General features: G+C 37.5%; 1 protein-coding gene across 6 annotated transcripts in view; it reads right to left on the reverse strand.

Annotated features, from left to right (window-relative positions):
• The window catches only part of ACACA (acetyl-CoA carboxylase alpha), a 222,571-nt gene that overhangs the window by 156,450 nt on the left and 39,993 nt on the right, over window positions 1-26,128 (reverse strand). For 5 of the 6 annotated variants that reach the window (XM_072940295.1, XM_072940294.1, XM_072940296.1 and 2 more), the window contains 7 exons: window positions 14,217-14,349; window positions 12,767-12,905; window positions 8,130-8,239; window positions 7,234-7,315; window positions 6,159-6,257; window positions 4,710-4,816; window positions 1,859-1,969 (listed from right to left, as the gene is read on the reverse strand). In XM_072940295.1, the coding sequence (XP_072796396.1) occupies window positions 1,859-1,969; window positions 4,710-4,816; window positions 6,159-6,257; window positions 7,234-7,315; window positions 8,130-8,239; window positions 12,767-12,905; window positions 14,217-14,349 (781 nt within the window). Of the gene's footprint in view, window positions 1-1,858; window positions 1,970-4,709; window positions 4,817-6,158; window positions 6,258-7,233; window positions 7,316-8,129; window positions 8,240-12,766; window positions 12,906-14,216; window positions 14,350-18,528; window positions 19,000-26,128 lie in introns of those variants that run through there. The other variant, XM_072940298.1, reaches the window with a different exon arrangement.

Below are 26,128 nucleotides of genomic sequence, written 5' to 3' on the forward strand. Positions count from 1 at the left end.
GGATGTTAACCGTTCTCTGGAGAGAATTTATATTTTCTTCTTGCTGGTGGCCAGGGAAACTAGCAACTCTACAATACCTTGTTTGAATCAAGGGTCGAGCATTTTGAAGCTGGGATTGAGTCCTTTTGAGAGCTGTTCTATTTCCAGTTCATTCTTACTCCTTCAAGATCCCAATCTAGAATGTGGGAGGTTTCCCAGGGCATCTCCTTAGCAAACTCTAAAGTCTAAGTTTTGTCTTTTTAGTCTTATAAGGCTGTTGAAAAATCTAATCAACTTTTCAACTGCTTCTTCTCAAACTAAAGGATATCTCTAGGAAAAAAATGGCCTCAAACACTGGGCTCACTTCTCTGGATTTCATTCTTCTTCTATACCTTAGCCCTAAAATTCTTCACTGCCTTGAAAGATCTCTAATGCCTTAAAACAGATAAAAAAAAAAAATTTGGTCCACCTTTTCTAGTTTGTTCTCAGTGGGAGGACTCATTTGCGTTATTTAGTTAATCATTATTGGAACTTAAGGACTTCTACATAAAAACTTCCCAATCTTAGTGTTTAGATTCTTCAACTACTTGATTCCATAGTAATAAGTAGTTTTGAAATATCTAAAGGAGTTAAAATTTTAAAAATTAACATGCTTCTTCTGCTTCTAAGAGCAAAAGGCCTTTTCTTTAGACCACACGAGGCACTGATCCACTTATGAAATTAGAATTATTACAGAAGGAATGTAAAGAAAATGACAGATAATATTCAAATGCTGACACTCAAAACAGGATAATGCAGCAAAACAATATCTTTATCACTTTCTTTGTCTAGTATATTAAATCATGGAAGACTTCAGCTCATACAGTTTTTCTCTTTAGCCCATGACAATGAAGCAAGAAGTTTCATGCTGAATGACTTTTTAAAAAGAGAGGGCAAATAAAAGATGGCTAAGGTAAAAGATGATACAAAGTAAAAGATGCTCAGAAAAATAAGAAAAAGTGGGAAGCTAGAAAAGTGAAAAGGCCAGAAAGTGTCTGAATTTTCCTTTTTCTGACTCTTCTTTTTCTGGGTATTGTTAGGAGAAAAAGAGGTGAGTCAAATATGTGAGGGTAACTCTGAGGGCGGGAAAAACAGACTCTTGTCTCTCGATTCTTTCAGTAAGATCCTGAAAAGAAATAATTTCTTGAACCTCCATAACCAACTTGTAGTATGGCCACATCAACTTGGCTACAAATCAGAGGGTCAGGCAGAGAGGGACCCTAGGTTTAGCTTTCCTGAGCCACCCTCAGTTCTCCTAGAACCTGGGCTTGCCACAGGATCCCTGTGACAGGGTATGGTGGCCATGCAGCGCAGGCTACAGTATGGACTGCTGGGCCAGCAGGGGAGATGGGACAGGACATACGACAGAAACTCAGGAGCCTGCAGCCAAGTTGAATTGAAGTGAGGCAGCGTCGGTTATCAGGGAGCCTGAGCAAGGCAGGAGCATCCAGATCAGGAATCAGCCACACCACATACTTAATATACAATGCCAGCAGGACTGGGGTGCAGAAATGTAGAAAGGTATTGACTCTTCCTTGGCACTACGAGGTCCTATGAGCCACACACACCATATTGGGAAGAGCTATCTGAGAAACTGCGCAATTTTATATAGGAGAGAATCAATCTACTGCTTGAATTACCTAAATGAATAAAATCTTAAACTGGACATTTCATTAATACTTCTTTCCCTGCTAATAAGCAGGTATAGGCTAAAGAGAAAGACTAGATTATACACAAAAAATTAAATATTTTCTGGACATTCAAATTGCAGTGTGAGTTAAATCCACATATCTCTGATATACACGTTAGTTCAAATAAGTAATGACAACTTTTACTCCACCTGTCTGAAGAGGTTAGGGAAGTCATCGGCGTTGTTGACTTTTCTGATTCCCTTCCCTCCTCCTCCTTCTGAGGCCTTGATCATTACTGGATACCCAACTTCCTCTGCTGCCTTTAAGAAGAAAGAGAAAAAAGGAAAAATGGAAGTAAGAATGGTATTAGTAGGGAAGGAGAAAACTGGCATTTTGTCCCCTTAAAAACACTGTCATTTGTGGGGTCTATATGTAGTAAAGTAGATCTTAAAGATATACTATTAGGTGAAAAAAAAGTAACAAAATAACATTTGTAGTATCAGGTTGAACCAAAGGAAACTGCATTTTTTTGTAGGTAAATAATGGTTACATATTGGCAATTTTGTATGATTCAATCTAAAATAATCTCATATAGGTCAAAATCAAAATGAAACTATGTGTTTATGTATAGTTATATATGCATTCATATACCCACATATGTAAGTACAAAAAAGAAGTCCAGAATATCCACCAGTGGTGATTTATAAAAGGAAGATGAGTGGATATAAACTTTTACTTTTTACTGTACATATTTCTGTATTATTAGAATTTCTCATAATGTGCAGATGTTCACATATTACCCATAATTTTCATTAAAGAAGACCAAAAAAAATAGTTCACTTAATGTAAACTGCTGGTCTCAGTATAGCTTCTGACAACATACAAAGCTGAATGAATCAGGATTCTCCCACATCCAGAAATTTTTTCTCACTTGACTTTTTGTAAAGATAAAAATAGTAAGATATCAAAATATTAATAAAAGTAGTCAGAAAACTAATTTTCAACACATGCTCTCAATATGCTTTTCACATTTACAGTATTTTATAATGATCAGGTGATGATCCCAAAACATTTTGAATAATTAATTATATATCTGCGAAGTAAGGAGCTAGTTGAATCAAGGTATAACTATTTACTAGAATACTATGCAATTACTAAAAGCAATGATGTAGCCTTTACATGTAATGATATGGAAGATGTTCATACTGTAGTTAATGCAAAAAATAAATCAGGGAAAAGTTTAAAATACCTGAGTTATTCTTTTGTCAAAACGTTCTAGTCTTTTGTGGTTTACATTATAACAATATCCAAAACTTTGTCACCAGAAAAAGACCATTTCAAACTTTAATTTTTGTCGGTAGACTAGGCAAGAAAATCTTTCACTCACAGTTCCATCCCTCCTAAAATCCTCTCAACTACTCACTTCTATGCTTATAAACAGAATTAGCATGATGAATTCAGTCACTGGGTGGTAAATGACTGAAGAAATAGCTGCAAACGTGGGAAAAACTTTAAAAAAATAGGGTACTCAAGATGTAAGAAAAAGGCAGGCCTTTTAAAAATATATGAAAGCTCTAGGCCCAGGTCATCCATTTAAAGTACTTCATAAGAATTTTAATACCATGAGGAAAATGCTTATATATAATGTTAAGTAGAAAAAAGCCTGGGATTACTAAACAATGTATATAGTAAGACCCTAATTTTATAATTATCATCATAACTATAATTATTGAAATCTATAAATAATCATTATATGACCTATGAATCAAAAAGGCTGGAAGAAAATACATGAATATGTTCACAGGATTTATATCTGAATGGTGGGTTTATGGGTGGTTTTATCATCTCTCTTCTGACTTTCCAAATTTTGTACCAGAAAATTTTACGTTTATAACCAGGGGAAAAAAAGGAATTTTAATTGATAAGAAAAACAGCTAATTCCCTACAAAGGACTTCTACTCTTCTGAAAATTATAACAAACAGAATATAGCATCAGCAATTCAATTAGAAATATTAATTCTGCTTATTAAGCAGATTACACGATGCTTAACTTGAAATGCAAACAACAGAGCAAAATTAGCTGAGAATTCAGTGTTCCTCTTAAATTACTGCATACAAGTCAGACATGTGCAGTGTATTTTTCCAAAACACAGCTTCTTTCATCGTCTACCTGGAGGCAAAACTGACACTTCCAACTAGCTAAAAAGTGAAAGCGGAACAAACTGGAGAGAACTATTAAAGAAAGAAAAGTTAATCTTGGAGAGAAGATCTCTTTTTGCTTCAGTTCATGTCTCTACATAGATGGATGATAATTAGATTAATACTTTCAGACTCTATCAGCTCCCTCCCTCACTCCTCCCCAAGGGAAAAATAGTGAATTCTGTGATTGGTCAGTTTGGAGTGAGAAACAGCACCTATAGTTCAGCCTTTTCCCCCTCTGGGATCAGCCCACTGCAAAGAACATGTGCTCTTCGTTAGCTCTTAGCCATACAATAAACTGAGTGGCCGAAGTTCTGTTTCGGTAGAGGGAGGTCTGTGGTTATTCGGCACCACCAGTAACGAGGGAGTGAGGCCATTTAACTCTGATGCTCAGTTTACAAATCTGGTTGTTGCTACACACTTAAATCATTTCACCAGCATCTCTATCCATAATAAAGCTGACACTTTGATCTCTATCTGCCTGGCCTCTTGGTTCTGAACTCAAGCAGAAGAAAAAGTGTTGTTTGCCCACCCCTCCCCCACTCCACCCCATCTCACTCTCTCTCTCTCTCTCTCACACACACACACACACATATGGTGGAGAACAGAATCAGTACCTCCTTAAAGCTCTGATTTAACCACCTAAGAAATGTTCTGTCCAGGTGAGCAGCTTGCTTGAAAACAAATTTAAATTACTGTTGTTAAACATAGGTCACTCCCTCATTCTATAAACTATACCTCCTGGTCTTACAACCCTAATGCCATCATGGGTATATATTATGAACCAGGCTCCAAATCCCCATTATTTGTGACTATAATTGGTCTGGTGAAAAACACCACTTTCTAGAGTTAGTAACCTACCTTCATTCCATCATCCACATCCTTCACGTAACCTTTTTCATATAGTTCCTGAGGAACATTTAATATACGTTTGGAAAAGTCACTTTCATGCCAGTCCACACAAAGACCTGCAATAGATAACAGTGACTTAAAAGCAGCTATCAGAGTTTCTGTTCCTGTCAGTTTTCTGCTTAATACCTTCTCTAAAATGCTCCCATATTTATCCAAAATTAAGAGTAGGTGGGAAAAAGAAAGATACCATAAAACCCCAACCAGTCCTTGGGGTTAACAGGATTTAGCTATTGTAAGACCTGGCCACGTGAGTTCCGGTGCTGGCAAAAGCCAAGAGAGCTAATAGGCTGCAACTTAAAAACAATGCAAAGATACACAAGACAAAAAAACAAAAACAAAAACCCCATCAGACTTCTCACAGAAACTCAGCAGGCAAAATACCTTCGATTTGTGTGTTCAGGCCTGCTCCAGGGCCAGAGGTCTGAGAAATAATTCAATCTTTATGAGCCCTTGGAAATGGAAGTGATGGTTTTATTGGCCTCAGCAGAGTCATGATTCCATACTCCCTGAATGACCCTGTACTCAGCCACAAGGGGAATGGTATAGCCTCTCCATTCAAACAAGAACAAATTCAACCTTTTATTTGAAACTGTTTGACCCAGCAGGTCTGGAGAGGATATTGCAATTCCCCTGGAGAGCCAGAGTAATAAGGGTTCAAATCTGTTCAGACTCAAGACAATGGTAGTTCCCATTTGGAAGAGGTTTTAGTGTACGTCTGCTCACTGGGCTTGAGTACTAAAAACTACACAAGCTCATATTATTATCAGCTATAACAATTCACATGGCACTCTTTAAGGGATTTGTCAAGAATAAATCATTTTTAGAAAAAATTTATCCTTCTGCATGCCTGGAAGAAAGGTTGGTTATTGACCTCATTTTCTCCAACAAGGGCAAATGAGAGGTTGAATGGTATTAAACAGGCAAAACAAATCATTGGTAGATTGTGGGTTAACGTCAAGAAAACACTGCCAGGCAAACAGCTGAGTAGGTGGGTTTTAGGTTTTTCTTAGTGATACCAGTCACCTTCCAGGTAGGTTCAAAGGCCTATTCCATCTAAGAAGTCCATCTCTGAAGAAGATTCTAGCCTACCCAGAGCATATCTGAATCCACAGAACCACATGAGTTTTCTCAGAGTTTCTCCAACTTGAGTCCCAAGATCATCTACATCACAATTTAGCACCTATACACCTGGTACAAAATTTGCATTCCTAAGACAAGATAAAATCACAGGTGTATCAATTAAGCCAGGAGATACAAAACACCATTCATCAACTTGGATTCTATTTCTTGTCAAATATCTGATACATTTTAAAGCAAGCTTAAGCCTCGAGTTATAGTTCCAAATACCTTACTGAGCTTTTGTGCACTTTAAGATACAAACCAGAAATAATTTCTTACCACTGCCACTCCATGGAAGCGTCGGGATACCTGCAGTTTGAGCCACTATGGAAGACGCAATCTTATCCCCCAAAGCCCACATGGCCTGGCTTGGAGGACCTAAAAACAAAACAAGAATAGAACCCTGACTGTAACGTTTTGGGCTTCATGTCTGTCACATGTATTTTGTCTTCTATATAATTATTTTTATATTTGCTTTGTGTCCCCTACACCACATATCACAGACATCAGAAACTTGATTATGGGGACCACTATGTTTTGACTCATCTTTGTACCCTTTATAGAACCTAATGTAGTAAATGTTTGTACACAGTGATAATTCAATACGTATAAATATATGCTGAATTAAATCCCTGATAAATCTAACTCTGATTTTATCATCCTTCATGATCCAACTTTACCAGATTAACAAAGTCTTTTTTTTTTTTTAAACCAATAAGGGCAATAAAGTTTTGGGGTTCAAGTCTGAAATATTACACTCTCTTTGGTCTTAGGCAAACCCAAAAGGAAGATTTATCTTTACAAAGCACATCAACATTGTGGAAGGTCTCTGAGACAGAGACATAAACACTTTGAGCCATATAATCTCGATTTTTCTGTCTATATAGGAGAGCAAAAAAGTTAGAAGAAATAGCTCTCACTTATAGAAATATAACCTACATGCTTACATGTGAAGGTACTGATTCATATTTAAGGGACACTGCAAGGACATCCTAAGTATTTGGTTATCTTTTCTATATAAAAATGGGCCCTTTCTCCACACGTTTTCTAAAGGCTAATGGCAAAGTTTTTAAAGGCCAATGTTTTGAAAATCAGAGCCTCCTCCGAATCTCATAGAAAAGAACCCAGGGACAGAAAACACAGTCAAGATGCAGAGTGTAGAAATTATGAAGGGGGAAAAAAAAGAAAAAGAGATGGAGAGGGTTACTCTGGGAGTTGCTGACTGATTAAAAAAAAAAAAAAAAAAGAGCCCAGTGCATACTAAACAGAAGAAAAGCAGACTACAGAGTGAAATATGGGTCAAAATGACAGAGAGAAACAGAAAGACAGGGAACAGTATGTCAGAAAGGCTTACCCATGAAGGCGATGCCATTTTTCAAAAGAAGTTCTGGGAGCTTGGGATTCTCGGAAGCATGACCCCAGCCAGCCCACACTGCCTACAAGGGAACACAATACGATTCATTCTTAAAATTCATACTAAAAAGAACATGATAAACTTTACGACTCTCTGCCAACACTGGCCCTACTCTGTGAGGTACAACAGCACCACAGCAGCCTAATGCTTAATTCAGCTTCGATGCCTGATTCTTGGCAAAGTTTTTACAGAGCAAACAATAAGCGGTCCATTGTGGTAAAACCTCCGAAGAGGTCGAAAACAAGTTGAAATTGATATTAAGATTCAGCTAGTATTGTCGCTCTTTAGGAAACTCAATTCAATAGCCTTTCAACTAGACTTATAAAGTCTTTTCTAGAAACACTGGTTTTCTTTCACAGAATGAATTACTCTGGCCACCTGACTCCACCTTGTACCTAGTGGTTGTACTGCCATACAAATCTCAAGTTTTTTTCTCTTTGGGTTTTAACACACTTACCCTAAACTTCCTAACACAACATGATAGGGAAGAAACAACCTAATTCGACACCACTGAATTCTAGACTAAGAATATTCCATTGGGAAACAGGCAACTTTTACTGATTAGGAGGTTTGAAAGGTGAACTAGATAGAACACACGATCTCTGAACCCATGATCTCGTACAAACCTCCTGTTTGTACTACGTTTACTTTATGTTGACTCATTCCGTTCCTTCCATCTTCCCTTTTTCTGTCTGTTATATCCCATATAAAGGCTTTTTATCAATTTTCAACAAAGATGCTTTATATAAAACTAAAAGTTCTTCACTGGCTATCCCCCTGTGTCCAACTGCAGAATGGCTGAATTTGGCTTTCGGGGAGACGCTGGCATCTCTTACTTGTACAGGGATCCTTTTAGCGATATCAAGAATTAATTCCACATTTGCATAGTTGTTGTTGTTTGGTCCTCCTGGCACTGGCACATAGTGATCTGCCATCTTAATGTATTCTGAAAACAAAAGCAAATTAACAGAGAACACACGCTTTATTTTCAGAAATGTAACTGCAGAGCAAATCTACGTAAAGGACAGGTGCCATCGTACGTAGCCACAAGACAAACTGCATTAATGGGGTATTTCCAGGATTCTTTATTTGGAGGATCTTTGTTAGGTCACAGGCACTAAAATGTGTTCATCTCACAGTTAGGAAGCTCTTATACTAAAACAGCAGTTCTCAAACATTTCACTATATGACCTTTCTGAAGGGTCCTTATGATCCCCATACCAAGAATAATTTGACTGTCACTTAGAGGCCCATTACAATTATTCTGTTCTGAGAAAAAGTCTGTGACATCTTTTATCTTTAACTTGCACTATATTCTGAGAAAGCCCTTTTCCTAGTATGAAGCTGGGACAGAATGAGGAAACAGTAGAGTTTGGAAGGTTTGTAGACTGGCTAAACAGGGAAGGTTAGTTATAGGAGCCCTGAAATTCTTGAAAAGGGTTTTTCTGGAATGCTGGGGACACTAGGTATTTGAAAGACACTTTAAGAAGATATATTATTTCCCTTCTTGTTTTTTCCCCCTCCTATTCCCTTTCAAATCTGTCACCTAACGTTTCTCTCTTCCTTGTCTGGCAACAGTTGTACCAGGGCAGCTACAACATGCAGGGACAGTACTAAGCACTCTCTGTACATGATTTCATTTAATCCTCAACAATCCTATATATAATAGGTATTAATAGCACCCAGTTTACAGGAAATTATGGCTTGGAGCAGTTAAATAACTTGCTCAAGGTCCATCTCCACCATGTTTATTAACGTCTCATCTCTTGTTCTTAATCTTTAAAGATTTTAAGTCCCTCTTTAAAAACTCCACTCAAAGTAATACACAGGGCCCTACAGTTTGTTAAAAAAAAAAAAAGCAGGTTTACTGTTCTCTTTGATTATGAGGGAAAGCATGTTGATTATTAAAAAACTGAGAAAATAGGAGGGGAGGGTTATGGCTCAGTGGTAGAGTACATGCTTAACGTGCACAAGGTCCTGGGTTCAATCCCTAGTACCTCCATTAAAAATAAATAAATAAATAAACCTAATCCCCCTGTGCCAAAAAAAAGATTTTTAAAAAAATTTTAGAAAATGTATCAGGATATAATAATACGTACTGATTTTTAAAAGTCAAAATCACCCATTGTCCCACCCCTCAGAGATAATCAGTTCATGTTTGAGTATATTAGAAACCATAAACTGTTAACCAATTTAATATATTGTAGATATTTTTCTATGTTAATCAAGCCACTTTAGACTCTCACTAGCAATGTGAGTGTCAAACTGCCTATACTCTCACCTACACGGTATTATCAATCTTTCAAATGATGCCAGCCTTATAAATTAAAAAAAAATCCCAATCTATTATTGCTTTGGTTTGCATTTCTTTCATTATCACTGGAATTGAAATCTCTTTTCACATGTTTACTGTTCCTTCTAAATTCTTTTTTTATGGACTGTCTATTCACGCTTTGTTCCTTTTCTTCTGAAGGCTGTCTTTTGCTCATATTATAGGTAGAAACTCATTGTTGTTGTCATGTTTTTCTAGATTATCATTTGTCTTTAACTGTTTCTCTTTCTTTTTTTATTTGCTAAATAGAAACTTTTATGTAGTCAAATCTATCTAACTTTTCTACTGTGATTTGGTCTTTACTGTAGTTCAGTGGACCCAGACACAGGAAAAAAGTTACTTTAATTGCTGACCTACATCCTAAACACACACCTACACACACACACACACTCAGTCTGCAAAGATACTGCTGTCATCAACCAACAACAGTTCAAAGCTCTATACCAATCAATCTTCTATTATCATTATAGACATTAAAGAAAAGAAGCCGCCCTGGGAAGTAGGGGAAATAAAGTTCATCCTAATTATATACCTTGTGTTTCTCTACCATCTCTTAGTTCCCACAGTTACAACTACTACCTAAAGACACTATTCTAGAATATATTCACAAAAAACACCAAAAACTTTCAAAAACTAAAAAAGAAAAAGAAAAATATAGAATATATTCATAAATAAGAAAGCTCCTCTCAAAAGAATACTCAATTTTTTTCACTGTGAATTTCACTAATCATCCACCTCTCCAATTTTTCCAATAACTATCACGAAATAAAAATATGCAACTAGTCAATTATTACCATCCTTACCATCCCCTAACCTGACAATTTTGCCTGTTCCCCTCCAGTCTCAGAGGATGAAGTCCTCTCCTCATATTAACAATTAACTCTTCTAAGTTATCTATGTGTCTGTCCTCACGATCCCAAGTCTCTAGGTATTCCTATCTTAAGTAATCTCCTCTCCTTGGGTGTGGGCACGATCTAGGACTTGCATTTAGCCAAGAGAATGAGGAGACATTACTTCCATACCAACATCATGGAAGAATGCGAACCCATCTTACTGGGATACTTTCCCTGGCTGGCTGTGGGTAGCAGGCAGTCATTGTGGGATGGCCTGCATGACAAGGAGCCAAGAGTAGTCTCTAGCCAACAGTCAGTCACACCTTCAGGCCCTCGGTCTGCCAGCCCACAGGAAACCCAGTGCTGCTAACCACCACGTGAGCTTCAAAGCAGATCCATCCCACATGGAGCCTCAGATGAGGCTGCGGCCCCGCTGAAAACTGATGGCAGCCTTGTGATAACCTGAAGGAAAGGACCCAGCTAAGCCGAGTCCTGACCTACAGAAACCAGGAGATAATAAACGTCTGCTGTTTTCAGCTGCTAAATTTGTGGTAATACTGTTACATAGTAATAGATAGTGGAACAGTCTGTCAGAATGCATTCTCAGACCAATAAATGTTATTCCACAAAATCTTTTAATGGCAGTGTGGCAATTTCACAGAATTGGTGTGATACATTTTACGTAATGTAGTGCTGGACACTTCAGTTATTCCCCATTTCTCATTATTTTAAATAACACTGCAGTGAATATCCCTGTATGAATATATCTGCCCCTGTTACTCATTTATGTTCCTCAGAATAAATAATAGGAGATAGAATTTCTTAACCAAAAGATACGCATATTTTTGTCCACTTGTGCTCCTGACCCCATCCCCTTCCATCTCCTGTAGCTCTTTTGTGTCCTGCTACCCCCAACCCCGCCCTCGGCTTCTTCCTCTCCGAGTATAAACATTCCCAAGTCTCTTCCATTCTGAAAAATAAAAATCCTCTTGACCCTGAACCTCTCTTTAGTTACTGCCCTCCTTCTCCTTTTCTCATCCAAAAACATTGTGTCACACCTCCAAACATTTGCATATACTGTTCTTTCTGCCTGTAACACCCTTGTCTTCCCCCAAATTGCTTTCCTAACTCTTAGTCATTCTTAGCTAGGCATAACCTCTTTCAGAAAGCTTTCTCTTAACTCTGTTCACACCTCTTTACCCTTAATCCAAGAGCAGGGGACAGAGTTAAGATGTTTCATCTCTGTGTTCTCTCAGTGTCCTGTGCACATTTCTATTATAGCGCTTAACTCATTGTATTGAAATTATTTGTTTCCTAGAGCAAGATGATCACATCTGATTAAACTGTGGGTCTCCATGTTCATTGAGTGAATGAATGAATAAGTGAATAAATAGGAGTACCAGGTAGAAACAGACAGTGAAAAAGAAATCATGCAAGGTAGTTCACATTTATTATAGACAATTTCATCTTTACAACTAGCCAGTGAAACAGATGTGATTTTCATTTTACAGATACAAAACTGCGGCTCAGAGATGTCAAAGGGTCAATCTAAATGATTTCACCTAATAACATCTGCTTTGTAATAAACTGGTGCCTTCTGCATTTCTAAAGATAATATAATAACCCTTACTCCTTGGGAATAGTCTTAACATCATCGTCTCAATATAGAGAGCACATATAAAGAACAAAATAGGTACAAAAAGATAGCTCTTCAAAAAGCTAATGTTATCTGTGGATACTCATCTTAGAGATGATACTTTAGCAATAAAAAGTATGGAGAGGAAGGACTAGCCACAACCTCTCAGCGACACCAATAATCTTCACGTGTAACTCTCAGACGGAGGACCATAGAAGTAGGGAGAATGCGCACAAGAGCCTGCAGAGTGAAACCCACTTGGGTCCCAAGAGGTCTCTTGCCCAGGGAGAGGGAGAAAAGAATCTTAACCCTAAGATTCCCTACAATTCAATGTAGCTCATAAGGCAAACAGCATTTCTTTCCAAACCTTTCTACTTACACATTTTGCTAAAGCCCGCAGCTTAGCAAATACTGAAACACTGAAAAGACATACAGCTGAAAACCCAAATCAACACTTTGGTTAAACTTCTACCTATTTTTACTTGAAACACAGGGGTCTGTGTTGAGGTTAAACAAAGCACAAATCTTTGTCCGTGCCTGTTATTGCACACTTTTTAAAAGAAAAATTGTTAGGTTTGGGAATCCCCCTGAGTTAATGCTCTCCTACTTAAAGGCTGTGCTATTCAACATCCTATGATCGAGGGTGAGGTTCTCTTAATGTTCATAACTCACCTGCATTGGCTTTCAGGTCTTCAGGTGTGACCATGACAACAAATCGGATTGCACGTTCGTTTCGAAACATTTCATAAGACCACCGGCGGATAGATCGCATGCATTTCACTGCTGCAATTCCATTGTTAGCAATGAGAACCTGAGAAGGGAGGGGGGTGGGCACGGGAGTTAGAAAAGTAGAGAAAGCAGGCGAAGATGGAGGAAAAGAGATGAAACCATTTTTTTTTAAAGATCTTTCTCTGAAAAGCCAAGAGTTTCAACTAGGAATTTGTATTACTTGTCTAAGCAGTTAGGAACCAGCTCTCACATGATCAGGGGATATTTTAAGATTTTAGCTAAGCAATACTTTAATATGTGCCAGCTAAAACTTACTTCTTTCTAACTTCATTACTTGAAGGGAAAAATCAGTTACTCAAATCTTTTAAGTTTGTGAATTATTCTCCAATACCTATTATTAGGGAAGAGAAGAAACAAACTTCAGAGGGATGTTGGATATAAATAAGGCTGGGGGAAGGCTAAGTGTAGTGTCACACACTATTCTCCACTACAGCAGAGCCCTGGACGTGTGTAAGAACACCTGTACCAACCACCACCTCTCTCCAGAACGCTGAAATCCAAATGCCTTATAACTGTGGAGATGGCCTCAGAATGGTCACAAGAGAAACAGTAGAGGAGCAATGACCCTGAGACTCTCTCTGTTAAACAAACCTTTCCTCTCCTGATCTGTCTTGCAGTCATGACCCTGAGGATAACATAGGTTAGGAGACATGCAATCTATCTTTATTGGAAGACTAACGGAAGCACACTGCTGGAGCCACACTTTTAGGGAGTGGGAATGTAGGTCTCTATCCTTTAATCCTTTAATCACAGCAAGCTATTTCAGCCAAGTCATCCTCTCAGCTCCGACATGGTTTAGATAATGGATAAAAGTGACACAGAATTACTCACAACATTGCAAAATACCTGTAATCTCTTCAAATATTTCACATAGTACATTTCCCCTAAATATCTCAGATTCCTGGTGGAAGCCAGTAAGTCACAGGGTATGAAACTGTTTAAGCCTTTTGTTCCGAAACTCTACTCCTTTAGCTCTAAATTCAGTGTTATGACATATTACCTCCTCACTACCACCCTACAAGCTAATCAATTTCTCATACCCTCTCAGATCAGTGCAGCAAAACCCTATAAAACCACAAGATGTTTCTAAGAAAAACTTTACGGGCACTGGTTCATCTTCTTCCTTAGTTATAACTGCATTATCTGTGGTAAGTACATGTTACAGGAAATTGTGACATCATTTAATAGGATGCTAGGGAGACAGAAAGGATAATTCTGCACAAAGTCTCAGAAATTCAATCTAAATAATCCATTTTGAGCAAATCTAGACAGCACATCTAGGCATTAAATCTCGTGTACTTTTGAAAAAATAACTTAGCAGGTTACAACTTACCTTCTCAATCACTTTATTTCCACCAAAACGAGTAACAAATTCTGCTGGAGAAGCTACAGTGAAATCTCGCTGTGAGTCTACTTTCTTTCGGTCTCGACCTTGCTTTACTAGGTGCAAGCCAGACATGCTGGACCTATAAAAACAGAGAAATCATAGAAGTCTATAGATAGGATTTCCTCACACCATCTATCTCCCTGGAGACCTGCTTTCCACCACCAGGCTTATAACAGCACTTCCAACTGCACCCTTGTGAAGAGCGCAGGCTGGCAGACCACACACTCTTTAAATAGACAAGAGAGGAGAAAATGATCTTTGCTTGGGATATTTAAGGAAAAAAATTTAAATGTTCCTGAATAATAAAAGACAACATTAAGGTTTACCAGCAGATGTCATCACAAAGAGATAGGCAAAGGACAGAATAAAATGAGATGGTATAAATAATAGACTCAAAGAGGCTGTTTCAACTGAAAAAAACAGCAAAGCTGTTTCTGGACCATGATTCCAACACAGATGACCTTCCCCTTTGTATGTCTAGCGTCCATCTTTCTTATGAGCTATAACTTCACATTTTTAACTGTCTACTAAATGTTTTACTTGGGTATCCCATAGACCTTTTCTTCCCCCCAAAAGACACCAAAAACAAATTATTTACAAGGCAGCATAATAAACCACATTTCACAGATCTTAAGATGCCCCTCTTTTTTTTAGCTTTTTAAAATCTCTGAAATTGGCATATGTCTCACAATGAATGGTGTGCTTTATTTAATTGGCAATATTTTGTTTTTCCTCAGTGATACGCACACAATAACGGTGCTGGTTTAGATTAGATAGTAATGGAAACAGCACAGGCCTGGGTTTAAATTCCAAATCTTCACCAAATAACCGTGTTCAGCTTCAGTTTTCTTTGTAAGTGATGCACGGTATTCACTGTTGAGGTTATTTACCTAGTGTCTCCCAGCTCCAAGTCCACCCTTTTATGCTCTGCTCTGTGACAACAGGGCTAAGACTATGCAAACTTACGTAGTTCCGCCCAGGGGAAGTCAGAAGGGTAAAAAAGGGGACTTTCTGCTTGTTTTCCAGCTATTACCAGCATTGCTCCATAGAACAGAGTTAATTCCAGCTTCTATTATCTTTCAGCATTCCCAGGGAGAGCCCTGATGCACACCCTCAGAGGTACCAGGAGCTGTGGGTTGCAGCTCCTTGGCAGAGCAGCAGTCTTACCATGCTAACTCAGTCTCTGGGCTACGCTGCCTTGGGCTATCAATCATTGCCAGGCCAGGCCTCCTCCTCGAGGATCTGAGCACCAGTTACTCAACACTTACTCTCAGAAGTCCAAGTACCAGCCCCCAGGGATCCTCCCCTAAGCTTCTAGGTTCTGGGAACACTGCCTCTTCCCCAGGGGTGGTAGCTGCTTCCTGCAGGTATTAACTCTGGGTTACTTCAGCATCCCTTTTTTGTTCTTTTATTCTTCTAACACCCAAATAACCAATTCTCACAATTGAGTGTCCTCTGTTTATAATACCTAATGGAATTTCTCTTTCCCTGACTGGATCTTGACTGATAGGACTGACAGACCTTCTGAAAGGGTGTTTTGAAGAGTAAATGAGATAATGGATATAAATAAGATCCTTTACACACTATTTAATAGACAGCTGTTTTCTTCCTTTCTCCTACACGCTAACCTTGACATGGAAGTAATTTATCTCTTCAAAATAAGAGTGTATGATTAAAACTTCTTCCCACAAAGAAGTACCAGGTCCAGATGGTTTTAAAAAATAAGTTCTATCAAACTTTCAAGGACAGTAGTCCACCAAATTTCCAGACAATAAAAAAGAAGTAAAACTCCCCAGTTAAAGTAACACTGATACCAGCATCAAAGATGTTGCATGAAGGGAAAAGTCCAGGTCCACTTTACTCATGGCTACAGATGCAAAATTCCTAAACACAATATTCTAAATAGTATATAGGCAAGGGCGGGCAAAATATTAGCAAAAAATATGTTACTCCACAACCAACTTGAGTTTGTCTCAGGTATGTAAGGATGGTTTAATTTTAGAAAATCCATAAATGTAAAACTCAGACTACCTAGAAAGTACAATAAAATGAAAAAGTAAATATATAAGAGGCATGAGGATTGCCAAGGAGAAAGTTAAACTGTCATTATTTGTGAATGAGATGATAATTTACATAGAAAAGATTTTGCAAGTTATTAGAAATAACAGACCTTAGTCAAGTGTCTAGATATATGATTAATGTACAAGAAGCCCAAAAATATTATACACATTAGATTGTATACAGTTATAAAATTAAAAACAGGTTATAAAGTTAAAAACTCTACACACTTTAAGAGATAGATATAGATATACTAAAACTACAGAAACAGGAAAACAAAATAATGTGATAAATATGTGATTAGGGCAAATGATTATCTGGGTGGCAGAGGCAGGAAGAAGGATTAAGGAGGAGACCACATGGGTAGATGTAGGTGATTGACCGTTGTTTTAGGTGGTGTGTTTTCAAATTCTTTTTACATTATTTTAAAAAATAACTAAGTAACCAAATAAGTAAATAACAGTGAGTCACACATGCACCAATGAGTGTGTCATGAACCAAGGATTACGATTATATAATTCTATACACCTGAGATTCACATATACATACTCCTCAGAGATCAGCTTTCAGTTAGGGAGGAAGCGAAGACAGCGTTAAGATGTAAACCCAGGATCAACAAGGAGCTGCCTGAGTATAAGACAAAAAGAGAAGCAAAGTCTTTACTGATAAAATTAAGGTGGGACAGGGATTGGTCCTAACATTTCATCACTAGTTTAGAGATGGCAAAGGAGAGCTCTGAGGGTCACTTACAATCAAAGAAGGGAGAAAAATAGAAATCTACCTGACTTTCAATGATGGGGTCCTTCACATAGCCATATTCAGAAGTTAGGCATCATCCCGAAAATAAGGGGATCAAGTATAAAGATAGAATAGATCTCAAAATCTCTAATCCCCCCTATCTTTTCTCAGGAAACTACTAGAGAATGTTGTCTTCCAAAAAGATGGATTAAACCAAGAAAAAGGAAGACAAGGGATATAAGAAACAGAAGATGCAACACAGGAGAGAAGAGAATTCTCTACATGACTGTTCCAACTGGAGGACAGACTTCTCCAGGAGGGATGTCTTCTTGAAAAAAATGGACAGATCATCTGTTGTATTTAGCCACAGGAAAACAAAACTTTTGTGCGTGTAACGTATATAAATATGTGTGTTTCGTTTATAAATATGTTGTTTTACATATATAAAACAGTATTATATAAATGTTTATGATATTTATACTCAAATCATTTTATTATATATTAAAATATGTAAATATATATAGTATGTATATGTAAAACATCCCAGTTGCTTTAAACTTACTTGACTTTCAGTGGAAGATATGCTTGATTTATCTCCCGAAGGGTGGAAAAGGTCAGGAAGAGGAAAGGATGATTGTTCTAACGGCAAATTTTGCCTATTTGGTATTTTTCATTCGTTTCTGTATTTGCCAAGGTCCAGCTTAATTTTCAGGGAATTTTTTTTCAAAATAAAAACTCCAGATTATAAAAACAAGCAAGCAAACAAGCAGACAAATAGAATAACAGGGACCCTTAATGACTGCCATCAGGCAAATCATTCACGTCTTTTATGCTGACCCTCTTCTGGAGCGGCACCGATCTACCGAGAGGTCTGAAGAAGGCCAGGAAGGTCTGACTCACTTCCTCCTGGGCTTGAGTTCTAACAGCAGGAAAAGAAAGATTCCAGCCCCAGTCTGGCTGCCTACTGTCAGATGCCAGGACAGACAAGAGCAGCCGGTACCTTTCCTGGCCCCAGAGACAGGTTCAAAGAAGTTTTCTGCAAAACTACCTTCAACAAGATGCTACCTACTACACAGAATTGATATATTCCTTCAAAACAGATGGAGACTTCACTCTTGAAAGACCAGCCAAGTCCAGTGAGAAAATTTGGCACAGACTGAGTGAGCTCCCTTAACGAAATAACAGCACAAAGCAAGGTCTGCGCGAGGGGTGCTTGTTTTCAGTGGAGCTACAATATTACACGTGGGCTCAGGTATCTCGGGTTCAAATTCTGAGTGTAAAATAAAGGCTTAGAAATCCAGGAGCAAATATGAGAGTTTTTATTCATTTCCTTAAAAAATAAAATAGTTTCTTATAGACACACACATACACAAATAATCAAATCAGATTTCCCATAAATTCCAGGGCTTAGCTTCAATGCCTTGCTGTATATATTGCCCAAATCCGGCACCCTCAAACTTACCTTTGAAGCATGTGATATCTCATCTCCTTATTGTCCTCGGCAGAACCCTCCATATCAAGATGACAAAGGAATGGAGGCTTTTTCCTCAGATGGAAACACAAGCCGCGGTTCGCCCTCCTGTTGCAGGTGCTTAAAACCCAGGAGGACAAGAGACACCGTGCCTTCTGCCTACTTCTTGGCCCTGCGTCAGTCAGAGTAGAGTATTCCTCATGGCCTCAAAGTACAGTCTTTTTGTCTGCTCTGTCCCCATTTTCCATACTTCCCCTCCTGTCTGTATTTTCCCCCCACGCTGGACTCACACAGGGAATTAGCTGATCTCCCAAGGGGACTGAGAGGAGAGGAGGGGATATACAAGCTTGCATGACCAGAAAACAGATCTCAGCAGCTCTGTGTTAGCCGCGGCAAACACGTTTCAACAACGGTCACTTTCTCCTGACAGTCGCTGGAGTCAAGCTCCACGGCCTCCCCGGGCTGCCAGGAGCATGTGACACGGAGGGCCCAGGGCAAAAAGGAGATGAAGTTTGCAAGGACACCAGAGCCAAGAAAATAATGGGGTCACGAAATCCAGAGGGAGAAGGACAGTACAGCCTAAGCAGGTAATTTCTGAGATCCAGTCAAAACAAATAATACTGATTTTCAGACTCCAAGAGGGGGAACGAGCAGGTTAGGAGGTCACAAAAGGATGAAACATGCCCCTACTGAGGAACTCTGAATGATGTGGGAGTCACAATTCTAATTCTCAGGCCACAGTAGGGATACACACACACACACACACACACACACACACACACACACACACACACACACACACACACACACACCCCTACCTTTAAAAAAAAAAACAAAAACAAAATCTAAGATTTTATTCACTAAAATTTGAGAATAAGAATGGAGCTGGCACAAATGGGATACAGAAAACATGTGGATAAAATCCCTGAAAGGAAAAGAGGTCCAGACAAACATTTCAGACACAGAGGTCTAACCTGGGTTAAGCAGGAAGAAAAAGCCTGCCTGAAAAACTCCTGGGACACATCTATTGCTGTGTAAGCAACTGCCCACAGATGGACAAATCACTTAAATGAATAGATGGTGGCTGAATGTTATACAGTAACATAGTCCAGTTTTAGCTTTTAATTAAGTAGATGCTCAGGATACTGCTCCCTTGCCATGGCAGAGAAGACTACAACGGCTGGAATCTTCAGAATCACAACTTCCTGAGTCAAGCCCTCAGGAACGATACATAAGCCACCAGTGTCATGTCTAACCTGGTTCATACACCATAGAAAAATTCTTTCCCAACAAAAGGCTGGATAGAAATAGTGCATTCTTATCTGATGCCAACTATGCCGAGAACCTATTAACCTTCCAGAAAAAGAAAAACTTCCCAAACCGAAGTACACAAATGACCTGGAACACAGATAAAAGGTGAAAAATCAAACAGAAGATAAATGATTAAGGCAAACCTTGATCTTAGGACATTCAGGTGACCCAAGGTGAAAAGGTTCAATCAGGCCACTCACCCAATATGACCCAACATGACCTTTAGCCATAATGAAAAATGGAAGTTCTGGGTTGGCTTCTGGCCTCTGCATCACTCCTTCCGTACTATGCCAATGTCTGATAAAGTCAGCCAAGTTTGCTTTTTTCAAGAAGCTGATGCAGAGGAGTCCTCCTATCTTTGTGTCTCTTCAGATAAACATGTCTCAAAAAATAGAGCACCAAAGTCTTTGTTTAGAACAATTACAGTGACCACAGATGTAGAAGCAGGTCAATTTTACACACATCTAAGTGTCTCCAGCTGTAGGCAGTTCCCAAAAGAGAAGCACTCTTTGCCTTTGTTATATAAGTTCAACATTCAAAAAGCAAAGCACTGAGTATAGAATAAAGCAGGCTATTTTGCACTTGATTATATCAGAAAATACACTAAAGACGCACACTCGGTAATCAAGTTTGTCCTTCCTTTCACCAAAAGGATCGTTCTAAAACAACCAAACACTAAAACAGCACACCCAGATCCAAAACAAAGCTAGAGTTTCTAATCTTTTATGGATGCTGCTCACCATCCTTCTGTAATATTAGAACACAAGAAATAAGAAGCCACATTCATTCCTCCAAATTCAAAGCATCCTCATTTTAATCTAACATGAAAAGAGAGTGTCCAAAGTAGACACATACCTGTCACAAAATCCAACTAGAAGCCCACACCGATCCCAACATTGAAACATGCCAAGCACCAAGGATGACGTAGCAATTTATCCGGCAGACAGTGATGCATTAGCTGGCTTGATTGCAAGGCAGCCTGAGTTATACTGCAGCACACGCTGCGAGAGACTGTTTCACACTGGGGCTTTTCCAAGCAGAGAAATCCTGGGTCACGGATGTACTTCTTTTGAAAATCAACTGACCACACATATAAACGTTTAGCTATGGACTCTAAGTTCTGTCTCACTGGTCTATACACCCATCCTTGCAGCAATGCCACACAGCCGTGGTAACTACGGCTCTTACAGCAGGTTTTGAAATCAGGTAGAAGAAGTCTTCTGACTTTGCTGTCATTTTCCTTAATTGTTCTGTGTACTTTTGGTCCTTCGGGGTTCCATGTATATTTTAGAATTAGTTTGTTAAATTGTAGAAAGAAAAAAAAAAGCAAAAACAAAAACCCTGCTGGGATTTTGACATGGACTGTGAATTTATAGATTAACTTAAGGGAAAAAAATCACCATTTTGACAATTACTGAGTTTTCCACTCCCTGCACATGAACTGGCTCTCCATGTATACACATACCTCAGAGATATTGCCATTTCAGTTTCAGAACACCACAATAAAGAAAATATCACAATAAAGCGAGTCGCATGAATTTTTTTGATTTCCCAATGCACAGAAAAGTTATTTTTACTTTATACTATAGACACTTAATAAAGTATGCAAAAGCATTATGTTTAAAAAAAATCTTAACTAAAAAGTATTTCCTTGCTAAAAAAAAATGCTAACCATCATCTGAAAATGCAGGATTGCCACAAACCTTCAGCTTGTAAAAGAAAAAAAAAATATGCAATTATCTGTGAAGCTCAATAAAGCGAGTGCAATAAAACAAGGCTTGCCTGTATTTAGAACTTCAATTTCTCTCAGCAATGTTCTGTAATTTTTCATGTACAAGTCCTACACTTTTTAAAAATTTATTTCTAAGTATTTTATTCTTTTTGATGCCATTGTGAATGAAATTATTTTAATTTCTTTTTTTTGCTTGTTCACTGCTAGCTAGTACACAGAAACACAACTAATTTATGTATATAGATCTTATAAACTGTGACCTCACTAAACTCATTTTAAAATCTTTTCAACAACTTTCTTGAGATATAATTCACATACCATATATTTCAGCCATTTAAATTATATAATTCAATGTTTTTTAGTATATTCACATAGTTGTGAACCATTGTCACTATCATTTTAGAACATTTTCATTACCCTCAAAAGAAATTCTGTACTCAATAGCAGTCACTCTATTTGCCCCAAACCCCTTCCCAGTTCTAGGCAATCATTAATCTACTTTCTGTCATTATAGATTTGCCTATTCTGGATATTTCATACAAATGAAATGATAAAATATGTGGCTTCTTTCACTTAGCATAATGAATTTCAATGTTGTAGCATGTCATGTATCCGTATACTTCATTTCTCTTTATGGCCAAATAACATTCCATTGTATGGACATACCACATTTTGTCTATCCATTTAGCAGTTGACGGATATTGGATTGTTTCCATTTTGCAGCTATTATGAATAACATTGCTATAGACATTCATGTACAAGTTTTTATGCGGACACATGCTTTCATTTCTCATGGGTATACCACTAGGAATGAAATTACTGGTCATATAGTAAATATTTAATTTTTTAAGAAATTTCCTAATTACCTTTCAGAATGTCTTTATCATTTACTTTCCCACCACCCATATATAAGTGATCCAATTTCTCCCCATTTGGCAAATACTTGGTTGTTGTCACTAGTTTTTATTTTAGGCACTCAGACAGTTGTGTAGTAATATCTTGTTTTAATTTGCACTTCTCTAATAACTAATGATGTTAAACATCTTTTCACATTTTTATTTGCCATCTGTACATCCTCTTTGGTGACATTTGCTTCTTTTTAATTTGTCTATCCTTATTGAGAATATTATTTACTGATTCACTGTTGTCATACTCTTTAAACATGTTTTATTTTGATTCTTTAAACATACTTATGACAGCTGCTTTGAAGACTCTGCCTGCTAATCCAGCATCTAGGGATACTTGGAGACATTTCTAAAAACTTTTCCCCTAAATATGGAAAAAGCTTTCCTGTTTCTTTTCATATCTCATGATTTTTTTGTTGACAACTTAACATATTAAATAATTTATTGTAGCAACTCTGGATTCTGATTTCTTTCACCCATGAAGATTGTTGTTGTTACTAATGTTTGCTTATTTTGTTTTTTGTTTTTCTTTCTTGGCTTAATAACTCATCTGGGCTGTATGTGTGAAATCTGTCTCCTCAAAAGCATACAGCCACTGATGCCTCAGCTCATTTCTTTTTATTACATTTAAACCTCCTTTCTAAGGGATATTGTCTGCAAAACTTAAACGTCAGCCAGTGATTAGGCAGGGGTTATGCTCAAACACCTGACGCCAGCAAGGCTTTGGTGCTCTGTTCATGTGTCCCTATGTGGGGTACAGGAGCACATTCAAAGTTCAGGACATTTTCAAGTATGCCCTGGCTTGCAGCCTCAACCAGCAATATGCTTGCCCCAAACTCAAACACGCCTCAGTCTAGTAGAGCCATTGGCCCACCTCTCTCCACCACTGCCAAGATGATCACTTCTACTGATGACATACCCGAGCATGGGCATCATCGACGACTCAAAATGAGTAAGTTCCCTTCAACTGCAGCATCAAAACTGCCAGTCCTGATGGCAGACACACACTGGTCAAACCTCCACACCATCCAAGCTGAGGGAAGGGAGTGGGATTTGGCAAGAACACCACAGACTCCTACTGTTCTTACTGAATTTTAGCAATTTTTCAAACATAAACTTTTGTCATACTGTTGTATGTGTTTTGGTTGATTTCAAGGCTGAAATGGTTTTGTCAAGCTTTACAGGTGCTTTTTTGGATTAGGAATTTGCTGATCCTGTCTCTCAACTATAGGTCAAGCCCCACCCTGTTTTATTTGCTTTATTGAGAATTATTTTTGTAATTTCAAATAACAAAGTGCAAAAAATTTAAGTATATACTCAATTAATTTTACATACATACATATGTACATAACCAACCACTCCATTAAGATACAGAATGTTTCCAGAGTCTCAGAAGGTTTTGGTATGCTTCCTTCCCAGTCAATATCTTTCCCAATGTAAACACTATTCTGAACTCCATCACCAAAAACCAGTTTTGCCTGCTTTAAAACTTCATTATGTATAGCGTCATTCTATATGTATTTGGTTAATATTATGCCTCTGAAATTCATCCATGTCATGACATAGCAGTTTACTCATTTTCATTGCTGTGTAGTATTCCATTGTGTGATTATTGCATGATGTATTTATTTATTCTATTGATGGACATTTGGGTTTTTAAATGAATTTTGACTATACTTGTTCTTGTACTTGGTATTTGGTGGACAAACAAATGTACTCATTTCTTTTGGGTAAATACCCAGGAGTGGACTTGCTTGTTGACAGACTATGTGTTTAACTGTACAAGACAATGCCAAATAGTTTTCTAAAGTGGCTGTGCTAACTTTTACTCCCATCAGCTATGTATGAGAGTTCCATGTGTCTCACATCCTTGCTAACATTTAATATTGTCAGTTTTTACATTTCAGCCTTCTGATTGGGATGGCATTTAATTCACTGTGATTTTAATTTGCAAATCTCTGATGGCCAACAATATTGAACACCTTTTCATAAGCTTATTTGCCATCCAGGTATCTTCTTTTGTAAAGTTCAAATCTTTTCCCCGTATTTCTATTGGGTTGAAATGTCTTCATAAGATACTAAAATACCTTTTTCTTATTGATTTATAAGATTCTGCCAGTGAGATTAATTATTATTCCTCTTTTAGCAACTGAGAACAATTAGGCAATAGACATCAAGGACACAGAAGAAAGACACAACTGAAAATTTGGGGGGGAGGTTATAGCTCAGTGGTAGAGTATGTACTTAGCTACTACGAGGTCCTGGGTTCAATCCTCAGTACTTCCATTAATAAATAAATAAAAATAAACTTAATTACCTCCCCCTCAAAACAAATTTTTTTGAAGTCGGGGTGGGGATATAACTTAGCGGTAGAGTGCAGTACTTAGCATGCACGAGGTCCTGGGTTCTATTCCCAGTACCTCCGTTAAAAAAGATGAGATCCTACTGGATTAGAGTGGGCCCCTAAATTCAATGACTGGTATCCTTACAAGGAAAGAGAGGGATTTGGAGACACACAGCCATATTCACAGAAAAGAAGGCCATGTGATGACAGAGGCAGAGACTGGAGTGGTGTAGTCACAAGCCAAGGGCTACCAAGGACTGTCAGCAACCCTGGGAAGCAAGGAAGAGACCAGAAAGGATTCTTCCCAAGAGACTTTAAAAAGAAAAAGAAAAAGAAAACCTCAACTTAATTGACATGTATAGAATTTTATAACCAACAATTGTGAAATACACATTCTTTGCAAGTGTTTATAAAATTTTACCAAAACAGATCATATGCTAGGCCATAAATTATCAATAGTTTTCAAAGATATGAACCACATAGAATATACCCTCTAAATACAATGGATTAAACTAAAAATCAACGACAAAGATATTAAAATATAGCCAAGTGATTTTAATATACATCCAAGTTGAAATTAATGAATACATTTCTTGAAATTAATAAATTAATGAATTCTTGAAATTAATGAATTGAAATTAATGAATATATTTCTAAATAATTTGTGTCAAAAAAAAATCACAAAGGAGATGGGTGAAATGGTGAAGGTGGTCAAAAGGTACAAACTACTGATTATAAGATAAATAAGTCCTGGGGATGTAATATACAGCATGGCGACTATAATTAACAAGACTGTGTTGTGCATTTGAAAGTTGCTAACAAAGTAGATCTTAAAAGTTCTCCCATCACAAGAAAAAAAAATTGTAACTATGTGTGGTGATGAATGCTAACTAAACATGTGGTCATCATTTTATAATATATATATATACCAAATCATTATAGTATGATACCTAAAACTAATACAATAAGAATCTCATATAAAAATAAATAGAAATAAGATCTCAATAAAAATAAAAAAATGAATTGCAGTTAAAATAGAAATATGTTTTAAATTGAATGATAATGAAAATATATAACATAAAAATTTGGAGAACATAATAAGATGAACTGAGGAATGGATACAGAGATTCAGAAATGGACAGATAAATGATAAAATAAGCATAGAAAAATATTAATGGTAGAATCTAGGTGATGAGCAGAAAGGCGTTCTCTGTAAAAAATCCTCTCAACTTTGCTCTGTAATTAAAATTTTTTGTAACAAAATGTTAAATAAAAAAACTTGTGGAATATAACTAAAGT

This window comes from Vicugna pacos, chromosome 16 (genome assembly GCF_048564905.1).
Source record: "Vicugna pacos chromosome 16, VicPac4, whole genome shotgun sequence".
NCBI classification, from domain to species: domain Eukaryota; kingdom Metazoa; phylum Chordata; class Mammalia; order Artiodactyla; family Camelidae; genus Vicugna; species Vicugna pacos.